Genomic DNA, 13,823 nt, shown 5'->3' with positions numbered 1-13,823 from the left:
TGGCAGCGGAGGGGTAAACATATTTGGGCTACTGAATTATGGAAGGACATTGCTGCCCGAACAAAGAATATGGTTATAAATGTGCATCATGTAGATGCCCATGCACCCAAGTGTCGGGCTACTGAAGAACAGCAGAATAACAATCAGGTAGATTGATAAGCCAGAATTGAGGTGGCTCAAATAGACTTGGACTGGCAGAACATGGGAGAGCTATTTCTAGCTCGATGAGACCCATGAGACCTCGGGCCATCAAGGAAGAGAAGCGACATATAAGTGGGGCAGAGACCAAGGGGTGGACTTAACTATGGACGCTATTGCACTGATTATTCATGACTGTGAATCATGTGCCATAATTAAACAAGCCAAGAGGATGAAACCTCTCTGGGGGGAAGGGAGATGGTGGAATTATAGATATGGGGAGGTATGGCAGCTTGATTATATCACCTTGCCACGATCTCACAATGGTAAGTGTTATGAGCTTACCACAGTGGAGGCAACCACTGGGCGGCTCAAAACATACGCAGTACCCCATGCTACCATCCAAAACACCATCCTGGGTCTGGGGAGGCAAATCCTGTGGTAACATGGCAACCCCAGAAAGAATGCAGTTTGATAATGAGACTCATTTCAAAAATTCATTTCTGGATACCTCGGCCAGAGAACTTGGCATTGAGTGGATTTATCATGTACCCTATCACGCACAAGCCTCTGGTAAGATTGAATGCTACAACGGGTTGTTAAAAAAACATATTGAAAGCAAAGGGAGGCTGAATATTTAAGAATTAAGAATGTGGCTAGTTAACACAAGTGGATCGGTCAGTAGAGATGGTGCTACCCAATCCAGCTCCCCACATGCTGTTGAGGGAGGTAAGGTCCCTGCAGTTCATGTAAAGAACATGTTGGGAAAAGCTGTTCGGGTCCTTCCAGACTCTGGAAAGGGCAAAGCTCTCCTTAGAACCATTTTTACCCAGGGTGCACTTGGTGGGTGATGCAGAAAATGGGGATGTTCAATGTGTACCACAAGGGAATGTGATGTTGGGGGAGTGCAGACACTAATTCCATGTATATATATGTATACAGACAAGTGTGTTGTGCATTTTAATTATTGTTTCTTTCTGTATAGAAATGTTTTCTAAGCATGATATAGTGATGTACAATTAAGGGTGGAATGTCATGGTTTTGTGATTTTTCCTATTGGTATTCCACGTATCATAGTTAGTAAAACAAGTTTTCCTCCTTTGGTCGTTGCCGCTGCTATGATTGTTTCCTTGAGCCCAGCTCCCATCTCCCTACCCCATTCCATTTGTTTGGGCCCAGGTGGACCACAGGTCTACTGCTCCCCCTGTCATGGTTACAGACTGATCTAGATAACTCCATGACACAGCTGATCATATTGCTGGCTACTGACTGCTGTGCCGGAGTGCTGCTGTAGAGACAACAGGACTGTTGTGAGAAACACAAGACCTTCATGCCTGCACAAATGAGAGGGCTTGAGAGCACTGTGGCAGTGTAAATAGAGCAGGATTGAAAACAGCACGCTGTGCTGCTGTCTGTGGCTGTACCTCCCCATGACACAGACAAGGTAAAAAGAGAGAAGAGCTAGGGAAAAGTCTATTATAAAATCTTTTTATTTATCTCTTAACCTATTCAGGCAATATGGTTCCATGTTTACCTGAGCTCCTGGAGTAAGAAAATGGAAATTAGGTAGGAAAGAAGTTGTGAAATAAATCACAACTTATTTGTAGATTACAGTATTACAAAAAATAAAATAAAAAAAACCAAAAAGAATAAAACATGAAGAACCATCACTGGGTGTTGTGTGAGGAAGATGTGCACTTCATCAAAGCTGGAATAGTGCATATTGCAACACCTTCCTGAGAGCATGCTTCATCTCTCTGTTCCTCATGCTGTAGATAATAGGGTTCAGTGTTGGAGGAACCACTGCATACAGAAGTGCCACTGTCAGATCCAGGAGTGGGGAGGAAATGGATGGGGGCTTCAGGTTGGCAAAAACGCCAGTGCTGACAAATAGGGAGACCACAGCAAGGTGAGGGAGGCACGTGGAGAAGGCTTTGTGCCGTCCCTGCTCAGAGGGCATCCTCAGCACAGCCATGAAGATCTGCACATAGGACACAACTATGAAAGCAAAACAACCAAAGGCTAAACTGACACTAAAAATGAGAAGCACAATTTCCCTGAGGTAGGAGGCCGAGCAGGAGAGCTTGAGGATCTGGGGGATTTCACAGAAAAACTGGTTGACAACATTGCCTTGGCAGAGAGGCAGTGAAAACGTACTGGCAGTGTGCAGCAGGGAATTGAGAACCCCAGTGCCCCAGGCAGCTGCTGCCATGGTGGCACAAGCTCTGCTGTCCATCAAGGTCCCGTAGTGCAGGGGCTTGCAGATGGCAACGTAGCGGTCATAGGACATGATGGTGAGAAGGGAATACTCTGCTGACATGAAGAGGAGAAGGAAAAAGAGCTGTGCAGCACATCCTGTGTAGGAGATGGCCCTGGTGTCCCAGAGTGCGTTGGCCATGGCTTTGGGGAGAGTGGTGGAGATGCAGCCCAGGTCGAGGAGGGCCAGGTTGAGGAGGAAGAAGTACATGGGGGTGTGCAGGCGGCGGTCGCAGGCTACGGCTGTGCTGATGAGGCCGTTGCCCAGGAGGGCAGCCAGGTAGATGCCCAGGAAGAGCCAGAAGTGCAGGAGCTGCAGCTGCCGTGTGTCTGCCAACGGCAGCAGGAGGAACTCACTGATGGAGCTGCTGTTGGACATCTGCTGTTGTTCCTTGGGCTTGGAGTCCTGTTCAGAGTGCAGAAGATAATGACAAGTCCAGACCATTCTCAGACACACTCCTCCTGCTATACTATGAAATGTTTTTATTCTCTTACAACAGTGTACATTTAGCACCATTACTTGCATTTAATTTCATGTATTTCAACATTCCTTAAGCAGGAGCAGCATATGGAGCTCTAACCTTCCTTATATTTTCTTAAGCCTTCTCCCTGGATATTTTCATCTGTTTCATGTCTCATATCTTTACCCCAACTGCTCTTAGAGCCCCAAAAACAGCCTCTGTGCCATTCAGTGTGAATTCTAAAAAACTGCCTGTTTGCAGGTTAAGTGAATTATTCATTTCTACTGAAAATGAGGATATTTTCAATTGGTTCCATCCTTCAGGAAATGGGAGACTGAGAGCACATCATGTGTGACTGTTCTCAAAACAAGCAATTGAGTGAAGAAAAATTCTCAGAGCTGTGACAGCCCCTTTTACATTTCTGCCTCCAATCCTTTCTGCGTTGCCCCAGAACAGGAAATTGAAACCCCCTGCCTTGGCTCTCCTCTGACAAAGCAACCTCAGAAACATCCTGTTGTGCAGTGGAGCTGTGATCCCCCTGCAACAGGCAGCAGCTGTGGCAGCACAAGCCCTGCCAGGGGGCTCCTTCCCCCCACCCGTCTCCCCGCAGCGCCCTGGGCAGCTCCCCGGGCAGGCTGAGTGCTGAGCCTGGCAGGCGGCAGAGTCCCATACCCGGCACACAGCCCCTGGGGCACAGCAGGGACCCTGCTCTGCAGGACAGCCCTGGGCACCTGCCTGCAGCCCCGGCTGCACAGCCTGCAGCCGTGCTGGGACAGGCAGCCCTCAGGGCTGTGCTCTCAGCTGGAGCCGAAGTCTTTTTCCACAGTAAAGAAACATGCACTGCTTGCAGCCATGTCTTCTATGGGATGTCCCAGATTTAGTTAACCCTCTATGAATAGCAGCTGCATTACCTACTGCAAGGGTCTTACTGTGTCATGGTCTGTGAGCAATATTCCTGCAGTGATCTCACAGCCCACTCACACCGCACACATCCTGTAAGCTCTCTCCATATTCTCTCTTCTGTTTCTGTCACCTGCAGGCTGTGCTGTGCACAAGAGCTGCTCCTGGGCACAGCTGTCTCTCTACAGCACCATCTACTTTTATGAGCTCCCTGTGTCCCAGGAGGGTGGCCCAGCTGAGCAGCAGATGATATCATTTTTATCCTTCCCACTCATCTCCCCTTAGATGTCCCTGTGTCATCATGGCCATCAGCTCCTGAAAGGCAGCAGTATCATAACTGTTCTTTGAAACCTGCTCCATCATCCACCAGTAAATTTTTAACATGAGATGAATCCTACTAGAGAATGTCTGATGAATCAAAAATTGCACCCAGACAAGGATAAGAAGGTTGGACTTCCCCTGTGCAGGGCAGTGATCCAGAGGAGACAGTGCAGGTAACTCATCCCCAGTTAGAAATCCTGGGGCTGAAATGGGATGCAGCTCCCCACAGAAACAAAGGAGCTGGGATTCCTCTGGTTCAGCTCAGATGTTCACAAGTAGTTTTACAGTGCTGCATTCATACCTTATTTAAACAAAACTATAAACAAATAAACAGTAAATGTCTGCTGGATTCTTTCACTTTAAGCTCTCTCCAGATATCTCTCCATTTTGCTGAATAAGTTCTGATAACCTGAAATAGATAACAGGAAGGTACAAGGCACAAGAGGCTCTTTAGGTTATAATGGCCCCAGGGCACATTTGCTGCTGAGTCCATCAACCTCCAGTGCAGAGAGAAGTTTGTACAAAGTGCTTAACAAGACAAAGTCAGAAGTAATGGTAAAGTTTCTTGGAGTACTAATGGGCCCACTGAGGGCCATTACCAAGTAAGTTTCCCAAAGCACTAGTTAGAGCAGATATTTGTAAGCCATGACTACAGGCAGGCAAAGGCACTGGCATGCTAAGAAACCTCTCCTTTGCCTTACGAAGCAGACAGGTCAAGCCCTGATTGCAAGACCAGAAGTAGGGAGATCCTGTCTCTCATGTTGGCTCAGGGCACTTCCTGTGGCAGTGAGTTGGAAGTCTATATGATGTTAAATGAATGACATGGGAATGCAAGATCCCAGGCTCTGCATTTTGTGCAAGGATACTGTCAAGTTCATGTCCCACATGTGCCCTGTGTCTCATTGCAGGATGTAGGATGTGAGAAGGGCCCCGTCTGAACAAGCAGTCAGTCCCAGTGAAACTCTGAACTTCAGATCTCTCAGTTCCACTGCCCTCCAGTGCACACTCTCCCATAGTTTTATGTCCTTTATGTTCTGTGGTGACCAGAAGTGCACCCAGTGCTCCAGGTGAGGCTGTAGCAATGCAGAGCAAAGAGGGTCAACCTTTTCCCTCACCCAGCTGGCAATAAATTGCTTTATGCACTCCAGGGGACCATTGGCCTTCCTGGCTGCCTGGGCACACTGCTGACTCACGTTCAATTTGATGTTGTGCAGGACCCCCAATCCTTTTCAGTCAGACCTCTCTCATGTGTCCCATATCCAGTCAGTGTGTATGTCCAGGGTTGCCCATACCCAGGTGCACAATCAGGCACTTGTTCTTGTTATACTTTATGCACTTGGTGCTTAGTACCAACTGGTACCCACTTCTCTGACTTGTCCACATCTCTCTGCAAGTCCTCTCCACCCTCAGTGGAGGCAACAGCACCTCCTCATCTGGTCTCATCAGCAAACTTGCTCAGAACATCTTCTAGTCCTGCATTCAAGTCATCTGCATAAACATGAAAGGAAACTGGCCCTAAAATGGAACCCTGGGGAACTCTGACAGTGACCATCTACCAGCCCGATGGAACCCACTGACTATAATTCTTTGGGACAGAACTGCTGGCCAACTGCTCACCCACCACTGCTGGTGAACCTGAAAGGCAAAATGTCAGCGTGCTGGGACAAACAGACAAACACCAATATGGTTACGTATAGCTGCATCAATTTATTGCTCGAAAAGCCATGCTTTTATAGGAGACAGACAAGGGCGTCCAAAAATCACACACGCTAATTGGAGGAAAGCTACTGCAATAACAACCCTACAACCCCCCTTCAAAGCCACGAGCCATTCATTCTTTTCCTAGAGATGTCCTTGGTTCTCATGCTGTTTATCCTGCTCCGCAACTGCTGCTCTGTGAACTCCTTATCTCAATCCATGGCTGCTGCTCTGTAAAATTCTTCTTGTATTACAACACACCACGTTCTGTTTCTGTCTAGCCGTATGCAGGAATTTCTGTCCAGAAGGGTGCTGGAGAAATAGTATCAAAAGCTCTACTGAAATCCTCAAGGATTACATCAACTGCCTTCCCTTGTTCAGCTCAATGGATAAAGGTATCATAAAAAGACTTGAAATTAAATAGGACCATCCCCTCGGAATACTGTGTTGTCTGTGACCAATGACAGAATTGTCCTTCAGGTGTTTTTCCATAACTCCCACCATCATTTTCTCCATAATGTTACCAAGCACTGTAGTGAGACTGACAGGTCCATAATTGCCCGTGTCATCTTTCTTGCTCTTCCTTACAATGTGACATTTGCCAGCTTCCTGTCAACAGGTATGACCCTAGATTTATTAGATGCCATTGAAATGCGAGCCCAGAGCATGCTAAAGTGTCATCAGTGCAAGAACGTAGATGTGCCATAGCTTTGCAATGCCTTGAAATCCAGACTATGCCACAGATGGAGCAGAGAGGAAGATCTGCCTCTTCTGTTCTGAGATCACCCTTTTGATAAGCTGAATATCACTACGTACTCCATGGGGTCAGGTGCAAAAGACACACTGGGTGCCCTAAGCACGGGGCTGCAGTAGTATTTAGGATGACCAAGAATACCTCCCTTCTGGCCCTCAGCTGATGCTCCAGAAGGAGGTGTCTATCTCATAGATTTTCCGTCACAGTTTACAAGCACTAGCACAAAACTAGGATCACCCAAGGCACCTTGGGCATCACTGAGAGTCTGTGTATGAGCAGTGCAGTCCCTGTGGGATAAAAACCAAGGATTCAGATGAGGGACTCACACACAGACACCTCACTGTGCACATCTGAACTCAGCTAGGTGAACTTGCAGCCCCCGTGGTTCTTTGAAAAATTGATTCAGCCCCAGGGTTTCCATCTGAGGATGAGATGCCTAACGCTAGAATAAGGATTCGATGGTCTGATGATAACAGGACAAATGGAAATGGATTTAAATTAAAAAGGGGAGACATAGGTTAGATGTGAGGAACCTATATTTTTACACAGCAACACTGGAAAATGTTCCCCTTAGAGGCTGAGCATGATGATGGATGGGATCCTGGTTTTACTCTGGGTTTACCCTCACGTCAATCCAGGTTTCTACTCATACTTTTCTATAGGTGAACTCATGCTTTACTCAAGGTTTTACTCACAATTTGCCATCAGGGTGTGTGATCGGGAGATGGGCTGGTGGAGTGACTTGCTGGCATCCCCGAGGGAAGGCTGCCAGGCAGATACCCCCAGAAAAGTGGTTGACTCCCTGCCCTGTCACAGTCGGACAGACCTGACTGATGAGGAGGGTTGGAAGAGAGTCCCAACTCAACATCACAGGAGCCCCCCCCATGCCTGCCTAGCCCTCGACCCCTGATCCATCTAAGCAACAGGTTTGACACTCTGAAATCTAAAGGAGATAAGAATAGGGAGGCAATGGAGGATCTGCCTAGGAGGGAGCCTAATGCAAGGCAGTCACTACCAAGCCTTGTGACTTCCTCTGCCATGAAAGAAAGAAGGGTGGCCGTGGTGGGTGACTCCCTTCTCAGAGGAATAGAGGGCCCCATTTGCAGACTGGACCCGAGTTGTCAGGAAGTCTGCTGCCTTCTTGGCTTCAGGTCAGGGACATAACGAGGAAACTCCCCATGCTGGTTAGGTCCACTGATTATTTTCCACTACTCATAGTTTAGGTGGGCAGTGATGAAATTTCTTAGATAAGACTACAAACTATAAAAAGAGATTACAGGAATTTAGGCCATTTAGTTAACAGAGTGGGAGATCAAGTGATTTTTTGTTCTATACCTTCAGGGGCAGTGAGGGACACGGAGCAGGCTTGGAAAGCAAAGCAATGAACAATTGTCTCAGAGGTTGGTACTGAGCCAGAAACTTTGAGTTCTTTGATCACAGGACAGTTTACTTGGCCCATGGTCTGTTATCCATGAATGGAACCCAACTGTCTCAAAGGGGGAAGTGAATCCTAGCACAGAAGGTAGCGGGGCTTATCGAAAGAGCTTTAAACTAGCTACGATGGGGGAGGGGACAAAACAGGGCTTACCAGAGATAAGCCTAGGGAAATGCTGTTTGAGCTGGGAGAGAGGCAGATGCCTCAGCTGAAGTGCGTCTACACCAACGCACACAGCTTGGTCAACAAGCAGGAGGAGCTGGAAGCAAATGTGCATCTGACAAACCATGACCTAGTTGCTATTACCGACCCATGGTGGGACCACTGCCATGACTGGAGTGCTGTGATGGATGGTTACAAGCTCTTCAGAAGGGATAGAGGAGGAAGGAAGGGTGGTGGTGTGGCCCTTTATATTAAAGAGAGTTTTGATGTTGAAGAACTTGGGCTTCAGAATGAAGTGCATGTTTGTAAGGATCAGGGGAAAGGCCTGTAAGTGTGACATCTTGCTAAAGGTTTCTTATAGACCGCCTAATCGATGGGTGAGGCATTCTATGAGCAGCTTACTGAAGTCGCAAGATTGCCAGCACTCATTTTCTTGGGAGACTACAACTTCTCTGATATATGCTGGGAATATAATAAATAGCAGAGGAATCAGTCCAAGAGGTTTCTAGATTGTATGGAAGACAGCTTCCTTACGCAGCTGGTATGAAGTCCTACCAGGGGTGGTTCCTTCCTAGACCTGCTCTTCACTAACAGTGAAGGACTGGTAGGAGTTGAGAAGGTTGGGGACTGTCTTGGGCAGAGTGGCCATGAAATGGTAGAATTCTTTATTCTTGGAGATGTCAGAAGGGTGACTAGCAAAACTACTATCCTGAACTTCTAGAGGGCAGACTTTGACCTGTTCAGGACACTTGTAGCACAGGTCCCTTGGGAGTCGCTCCTTATGGGTAAAGGGGTCCAGGAAGCCTGGACACTCCTCAAGATGGAAATCTTAAAGGCACGAGATCAGGCTGTCCCTGAATGCCATAAGGTGAGCCATAGGGGAAGAAGACCAGTGCAGATGAACTGGGAAAAACTATTGAGACTCAGGAAGAAAAAGAGAATCTACGCCCTCTGGAAGAAGGGACAGGATACTTGGGGAGATTACAAGGAAGTTGCTAAGGTATGCAGGGAGGAAGTTAGGAAGGCACATTACTTCCCTGTCCCTTAATCCATGCCCAGAGCTTCTCAGCCATGTCCCTGCCAACTGTAAGCTCCATGCAGAGTTCAAGTGGGACACAGAGGGCACAGCCTTCTGCTGGGTGGATGCAAGTGTTGGTGGAACCAGATGGGACAAAGCCCTCCCACCATGCCCTCCTGGGAAAATGGCCACCCCAAGAATGGCAGTCTGCCTCCTCCATGACCCCATCTGAAATGCTCCCGCACTGATTGATTAAAGGGCTTTAAACCAGGTCCAAAGGGGGAAGGGTGGGGAATTGGATGTGACAGAGAAGGGCTGAGGGATGATGTTGGTGTTGGAGATTTCAGGGAAAGCCTCTGAGTTGTTCTATAGGACTGTGTGAGGATTCCTCAGAGAAAGTCTTGTTGCCAATACCCCGTCCTAAATCTTACTGTGAACCCTCTGGGGGTAACCCCAACCTGCTGCTGCCCTAAAGTGCCTGTGGACCAGTGCGGGTAGCATGGGAAATAAACGGGACAAATCAAGAGAAAACCACAGAGCTTTTCCTTTCATGCAGGCTGCTGCTTCTGAGCAAGGCCCTGAACATCAGTACCACAGTGTAGATACAAGACCCAGACAGGCTAAATCAAAGCATGCTTCTGGAAGGGGATGCTTTCTGAAGAATCCTTACACTAATGAGAGGACCACAAACATTCACTCAGCGAACTCCAAATCTCTCTGCCTTTGCAGGCCTAGGGTCTTGTTTGTCTCACAGAGACATGGTGGGATGGTTCCCACCTCTGAACTGTAGCAAAGTAGGTACAGACTCTTCATTACGATTAGGCAATGAAGATGAAGAAAGGCTGCTGCCATCTGTGAGAGTGCACTGAGCTCTGCCTGGGGATGGCAGAGGAGCCACCTGAATACTGATGGAAAGGTTTCAAAAAGAAGAACAGCAGATTCTGTTCCTTGCTTCCTGATCAGGAAGAACAAGAGCAGGGGGACAGGCAGGAATCTGAGTTACAGCTCAGATGAAATTGTTTTCTTCAGACTGCCTGCTATGGTGCAGTGTTTTGGTTCTAGGAGAAAATCATTGATAACACTCTGATGTTTACAGCTGCTGCTAAGCAGTGTTGTACGGAGCCAAGGCCATGGTCAGTAAAGGGCACATGGAGCTGGGAGGGAACAGAGTGAGGACAGCTGACTGGAAGTGGCCAAAGGGACGTTGTCTATCAGCTGACAGCAAGCAGAAATTGTATTGAAAGGGGTGGGAGTTCATCTCAGTCTCTTCACTGCCCAGGGTCCAGCTGAGCATCAGTCTGGTGGTGCTGAGCAAGTGCTTGTGCATCAGTTGTTACATACGATTCCATATCAACGGATATATAGTGATAACTATTACTCCTCTCTTTTTATCTCTCTTAGTAAACTGTTTTGTTACAACCCAGAAGTTGTACTCTTTTTCCCAGTTCTCATCCCCATCCCACTGGGAATGGGGCAGTGCACCAAGCACTGTGAGCTGCTGAGCCACATGTTGGGTTCAACAACCAACGTCATTTTGGTGCCTGATGTGAGGCTCCAAGGGTTGTGGTAACAGCACATCTGTCCAGAGTGGACAGGGCTTTGTGGGAGTTGGAGATGTGCAGGCCATGGTGCTGATAGTTTCCCTATTTGTGAAGCTTGCTGAGTCTTCTCATGAAGCTGCATTGCACATCTCCTTGCTTGCTGCTTGTTTTCCCTGCTGCATTATTTGTCAACTCTGGATGCTGGATTAGGGTATTTATTTTGCTATGCTGTTTGACCTTGGTTTGTACCACGATAAAATTGGCAAAGTGAAGTTTTGTGCACATTCAGCTCTTTGGACATCTTTGGGTTTTGGAAGTAATATTGTCCATATGATTAGGAATTACACATTTTACACTGTCGTCTCTGGGAGCCCAGGGGTATTCAAGGAGAGACTGGATAATGTGTTGAGGGACATGGTTAAGTGGGAGCTATTGGTAATAGGTGAACGGTTGGATTGGATGATCTTTCAGGCCTTTTCCAGCCTTGGCGATTCTATGATTCTAGGATTGAGATTAAACAATTATTCAGGAATATCACTGAGAGATCTGCCCCAAGGTGAGAAGGCTCTGCATGGCAGAGGGTGTGGGACAGTCTGGGCAGCTGCCTGGAGCGGTGGGCACCCCCAGGGCTTTGGAACTTCATCTCTGAGCAACTGCAGGATCCTGAAAAACTGGTAGAATATTGGGGGCAGGTCTGCAGTGGCACTGGTAATACCAAACAGGCACAAATGACTGCAGTGTGCCAGATCCAGAGAGCTGGATCTGCTGACAGTGCTGCAGCCTCTGCAACTCCTGGCACAGACAATGCAGTAGATCCAAGATTTTGCTACACGTCCTGCGGTTGCTCCAAGCTCTGGACAGATCCCACTGTCACTCTGCCCCTCTGCGGTCACTCTTGCTGCAGGTCCTGTAGCTGTTCCAAGTATCGCTATAAGAAAATGAAACAAATGCTGCCCAAGGGAGGTGCACTGTGCCAGGAGGTACAGCCCTGTGGTCACTCCAACCCCTCCAATGAGCCCAGTGGCTGCTAAAACTTACGCACAGGTCCTGTGGTGATTCCAGCTCTGACAATGAGCTCTGAGGTCACTTCAACTCCTGCAACAGCCTGAAAGTCAGTACAGCTCCTACAGTGAACCCTATGGCTCTTAAAACCCCTGCAACTAGTCCTGGACTTGCAAACAGATACACATAGGGATTAGTTCGTATATGTTTGCAACTGCTTATGTCGTATATGTGTGAAAATATACTAAATATATTATATATGTATATATATATTGTCATAATTATTATCCTTTTCTTTTTATCTCAACCCATAAACCTTAAACCACAGGACTACCCCGAGTCTCTTACTGATCTCATTGGGATTATACAATCTGATCTGGTCACACAGTGAAGAGCACCAGAAGATCTTGAGGTCTTCTCAGGGAGCAGCTGCTGAGGTATATTCCTTACACCAGCTTTGGAAGAGGCCTCCAGTTCTCTGGTCCTGCTCTGAAGCAGCCCTCTTGTTATGGCAGTGCCAGCAAGGAGACCAGCCCTGACACAGCCATTCATGTTGCTGGCTACTGACTGCAGCCCCAGAGTGCTGCTGTAGAGACAACTGGACTGTTGTGAGACAAACAAGTCCTTGAGCCTGCACAAATGAGAGGAGTTGAGAGCACAGTGGCAGTGTAAAGAGAGCAGGATTGAAAAGAGAATGTTGTGCAGCTGTCTGTTACTGTCCCCCCGACCCAGACCCGAACAAGGTAGGAAGAGAGAAGAGATAAAGAAAAGTCAATTTTGAAAACTTTATATGTATCTCTTAACCTAATCAGGAAATCTGGTTCAATGTTTACTTGAGCTCTTGGAGTGAGAAAATGGAAAGTAGGACGGAAAGAAGAGAAATAATTTGCAACATTTTTCTCCAGATTTCTGTATCATACATGATCAAAAAAGTATATATGCATAACATTTAAAGAACCATCACTGGGAATCCTGTGAGGAAGATGTGCATTTTATTGAAGCTGGAATAGTGCGTATTGCAAAACCTTCCTGAGAGCGTGCTTGATCTCCCTGTTCCTCATGCTGTAGATAACAGGGTTCAGTGTTGGAGGAACCACTGCATACAGAACTGCCACTGTCAGATCCAGAAGTGGGGAAGAAATGGAGGGGGGTTTCAGGTAAGCAAAAAAGGCAATGCTGAGAAATAGGGAGACCGCAGCCAGGTGAGGGAGGCATGTGGAGAAGGCTTTGTGCCGTCCCTGCTCAGAGGGTATCCTCAGCACAGCCATGAAGATGTGCACATAGGACACAACTATGAAAACAAAGCAACCAAAGACTAAACTGGCATTAAAAATGAGAAACACAAATTCCATGAGGTAGGAGGCCGAGCAGGAGAGCTTGAGGATGTGGTGGATTTCACAGAAAAACTGGTTGACAACATTGCCTTGGCAGAGGGGCAGTGAAAACGTACTGGCAGTGTGCAGCAGGGAATAGAGAACCCCAGTGCCCCAGGCAGCTGCTGCCATGGTGGCACAAGCTCTGCTGTCCATCAAGGTCCCGTAGTGCAGGGGCTTGCAGATGGCAACGTAGTGGTCATAGGACATGATGGTGAGAAGGGAATACTCTGCTGACATGAAGAAGGTAAAGAAAAAGAGCTGTGCAGCACATCCTGTGTAGGAGATGGCCCTGGTGTCCCAGAGGGTGTTGGCCATGGCTTTGGGGAGAGTGGTGGAGATGCAGCCCAGGTCGAGGAGGGCCAGGTTGAGGAGGAAGAAGTACATGGGGGTGTGCAGGCGGCGGTCGCAGGCTACGGCTGTGCTGATGAGGCCGTTGCCCAGGAGGGCAGCCAGGTAGATGCCCAGCAAGAGCCAGAAGTGCAGGAGCTGCAGCTGCCGCGTGTCTGCCAACGGCAGCAGGAGGAACTCGCTGATGGAGCTGCTGTTGGGCATCTGCTGTTGTTCCTGGACTTGGAGTCCTGCTCAGAGTACAGAAGATAATGTCAAGTCCAGACCATTCTCAGACACACTCCTCCTGCTATACTATGAAATGTTTTTATTCTCTTACAACAGTGTACATTTAGCACCATTACTTGCATTTAATTTCATGTATTTCAACATTCCTTAAGCAGGAGCAGCATATGGAGCTCTAACCTTCCTTA

General features: G+C 47.8%; 2 protein-coding genes across 2 annotated transcripts; both read right to left on the bottom strand.

Annotated features, from left to right (window-relative positions):
• Nucleotides 1-1,840: 1,840 nt before the first annotated feature.
• Nucleotides 1,841-2,773, bottom strand: LOC146755759 (olfactory receptor 14J1-like). The gene has a single exon (XM_085525234.1). The coding sequence runs from the start codon at nucleotides 2,771-2,773 to the stop codon at nucleotides 1,841-1,843; it is 933 nt and encodes a 310-aa protein (XP_085381360.1).
• A 9,901-nt stretch (nucleotides 2,774-12,674) lies between these two features.
• Nucleotides 12,675-13,620, bottom strand: LOC146755758 (olfactory receptor 14J1-like). Its single transcript, XM_085525191.1, has one exon. It carries the CDS (start codon nucleotides 13,612-13,614, stop codon nucleotides 12,679-12,681), a length of 936 nt encoding a protein of 311 aa, XP_085381317.1. The 5' UTR covers nucleotides 13,615-13,620; the 3' UTR covers nucleotides 12,675-12,678.
• Between the last annotated feature and the right edge of the window lie 203 nt (nucleotides 13,621-13,823).

The sequence above is a fragment of the Coturnix japonica genome, chromosome 30 (genome assembly GCF_054131305.1).
Source record: "Coturnix japonica strain WE chromosome 30, WE-NBRP24, whole genome shotgun sequence".
In the NCBI taxonomy this organism is placed as follows: Eukaryota; Metazoa; Chordata; class Aves; order Galliformes; family Phasianidae; genus Coturnix; species Coturnix japonica.
The sequence above is the reverse complement of the archived record's forward strand: the minus strand, read 5'-3'. Positions and strand labels throughout refer to the sequence as shown.